Below are 3,210 nucleotides of genomic sequence, written 5' to 3'. Positions count from 1 at the left end.
ACTGAGGGGACTTCGGGTCATTCACTCTTTTAGGGAGGTCCTAAGCTAATGGACTATTCGGACTCAGCCCTTGATTGAACTCCAGAATCACATTTGGTTATTTCTATTTTTTATACTGATTGATGTTCCCATTCAAAGGATAAGCAATTAAGGGTGGAAACTTGATGTCACACAGAGTGGTGGTTCCAAAATGAGTCGGGGTTCCCTCACCCTTTGCTGTGTTCTTTGCAATAGAGACAGTAACTCCAGATTGAAGTTAGAGTGAAGTGTAACTGCTCAGATCCATAATCAGTGGGCAGACCCTCAGGCGCTAAAAGCTCCACAAGGCAATTTTGCAAATTCAACTGGAGTTCGCATCAATCACAAGTGAAACCATCAGTAAAGTATGGGTTAAAATTGAGATTTGTTAAAGGTTTAGTTAAAAAATAAGTCATACCCACACACACACATCCGCCACCTCCTTCCCGTTAGGTTCCTTCGAGGCAGAACGACTTGTTGGCTGCTCCTGTGGGCTGAGATTAAAATAACAGAAGCCCCCCCCCCCCACCCGCTGCTGGGAAATGAAGTGTGTTAAAGCCTGGCGCCTTCTGCGGACCTCTGGGGATTGTGTCAGATGAAGATTTAAGCAGATCCTATTTCTTTGAGCTTGTAGATAAATACTTTTTTTAATCTAATTGAGTGATTGAGAAGATGGCCGTCTCTCTTAAGCATGTCATCTTTTCTCTTCTTCACCTCGTCATTCCTACCACGCTTCTCCCTCTTCTTTTATTCTATCAATTTTTCAGGTTATATAGTTATTATTAATCTAATTTTTAATCACTATTTATTTTCAGATTGGTTTGATCGTTTTAGTTTAGTTTCATGTTAAGTTTTTATCTATTTTGTTTTAATATTAGACCAGTTTAGTGTTTTTATGAGAGCCATATATAAATCCGGAACATTGAAAAATACATTTTTGGAGAACTGTTTACTTTAGTTTTAATGACCATAATGCTAAAATCTTAAATTTAGCAATCAACTTTTATACTATTTGCTACGACACTAGGAAGAACATTTTTCCAGACTGTTAGTAAACTACAAGACTAGACAACAGAATGAAAACAATTGTGGTTATTGTGAAGCCATTGCTATTAGGTTGATGGAAATTCATGCCATCTCCTTTTTAGTGATAGGGAAGTTTTTTAGCTAAAAACACAAACATTGGAATGGCCAGACAATATCGTTATTAATACTGAAAGGATATTCTTTTCATTTAGTTTCAGATCATGACAATATTTTTCACTTCTTATTGTGGCTTTAGTTTACAATCCCGCTTACTCCGCTTGCTTTTTTTCTTCCTGTTTCAGGAGGACGATGGTCTGCGGATGAGGAAGAGTAACGTGATGTCATCTCAGCACACCTCAATTGGCATGAAGAAAGACGAGGGGTTGAGCGCCCGCACGATGGCCCTCATCGTGCTCTTCTTTGTGGTGGGCGTCATCGTGGGCAAGTTGGTCTTGTAGATGGCAGCAGTTCGGTCGGGCCGCAGCATGCTTTCAGGGGGAAGAAATCAAACACGGGATCTGGGATTTTGGATCAGAAATGCCATATCCACTGGGTGGGGGGTGGTACTAGTTTTGATTCAGTCTCATTTATGTAACATTTTAAAAGGTAATGTATGAGAAAATAAAGAAGAAAAAAACCATTCATCATCTAAAGAACAAACCAACTGTTACAGGTCTTGCCTCTACGTAAACATCACATAGTCATTCTGGCCCTTTTTCTCAAAGTTTCATGTATACAGATGACTGTGTGGGGGGGGAGTAATGGAAACATGATTTAATGCAAGTGATCAAGACCAGTTTTTCTAACACCGGCGAGGTAGTGTTGCTGCGACTGAGTCAGTTTGAAAGTGTGTGAATGTCATTTTAGTGTATTGTTGTTTCTTTTTCTAAATGACGGAGGCCAGAGCCGATGTGTATGTATACGTAACCGCCCCACACACGCACACTGCACACTGCACACTGCACACTATATCCAGGTGTCCCCTGGCTAAAACTCCTTTTAAGGAAGGGATTTCCCAGAGGAATGATCCTCACACAGGGCTATCAAACTGACTCCTTCAATCACAGGCTTTGTCAAATCGGCTCGTCTTTGATTGTCGAACAACTTTGATCAGTGAACACTATTCGTATTTTCTTTCCTCGTGTGGTTTATTATTTTCACTCTACCTTTATTCCCGTTGACTGTCACTCACTGCTCACCACACCCCCGGTTGTCAGAAAGGGGGATGTTTGATTGCATGCGTTCACACACACTGTTGCATCTGGACTTTTTGAATCTAATTTAATTGCTTTTATAATGGTGATTATAATATGTCATTTGACTGTAGGTTTGCACAACTTCATTTTCAGAGTTTCTTTCTGTCTTTGTTGGATTTTTATGATTTTAATTCATTCTTTTGTTGTTAGGATGAAAGCTTTTAAGGATATTGCAGCTACAAAGATGAACTCCAGATTTGTAGGACGATTTCTGTACATGTTAAACAGATAAACTGCTTGCCTTGTGACCTATTTGGGCAAGTTATTCTCAGGCCAAGACAAAGGTATATACAGTACATAAATATATATATAGAAATACACACACAGAGAAAGCATGCATACATATAATAAGAGTGGACAGGAGGTGCATGTGACTGTTATGTGTTTCCCTTACAGCATCAACAACACCAAGGTCCTGTTTCAGTGTCCTCTCAAAGAGACCTTGGTCTTTTCCAACTCTTTTTTGTTTTCTCACATTTTCCTACTGAGCCATACATTTGTTCACGTTTTGTTTGGGGCAAATGTATGTCAGAGATCAACTGAGTGTTTCCAGTTTCTTTGCTGCTGGTGATTTGTGTGTGATTTTCTTTCAACTCCACTGCAGGCCTGTGTTTAGTTTGTTGGTGTTTGTTCAGCATTGATCTGTTGCTTATTAATGTTATACCCTCACTGCAGTTGAAGTCATATTCATTTTTAATGCACTAAGATTAAGAGTGTGTCTCCTTTGATCGGGGAGTACGTTTAACCTCTCTTTGATAAACTCGCATACAAAGCCAAATAAAAACTGGTCTGTATTGGTAGCCGAGATCTTTCATTTACAGTAGTACCCAGGGGGGTTCCTATAGTCGATCCTACATACACGGGGTGGGTGGAGGGGGGAAGGAGGAGCTCTTTTTATAGTTTACAATAC

The 3,210-nt window shown here is 39.8% G+C and overlaps 1 protein-coding gene across 1 annotated transcript in view; it reads left to right on the top strand.

Moving 5' to 3' along the window:
* Positions 1-3,024, top strand: part of vapb (VAMP (vesicle-associated membrane protein)-associated protein B and C) — a 20,102-nt gene extending 17,078 nt beyond the window's left edge. The window contains exon 6 of the mRNA XM_010796138.1: positions 1,347-3,024. Coding sequence (XP_010794440.1) covers positions 1,347-1,502 — 156 coding nt within the window. The 3' untranslated portion in view covers positions 1,503-3,024. The remainder of the gene's footprint in view (positions 1-1,346) is intronic.
* The last annotated feature ends 186 nt before the right edge of the window (positions 3,025-3,210 follow it).

This window comes from Notothenia coriiceps, unplaced genomic scaffold (assembly GCF_000735185.1).
Source record: "Notothenia coriiceps isolate Sejong01 unplaced genomic scaffold, NC01 NC01_scaffold00000289, whole genome shotgun sequence".
Lineage (NCBI taxonomy): Eukaryota > Metazoa > Chordata > Actinopteri > Perciformes > Nototheniidae > Notothenia > Notothenia coriiceps.
Note: the sequence above shows the minus strand (reverse complement) of the source record. Positions and strands in the feature narration are given on the sequence as shown.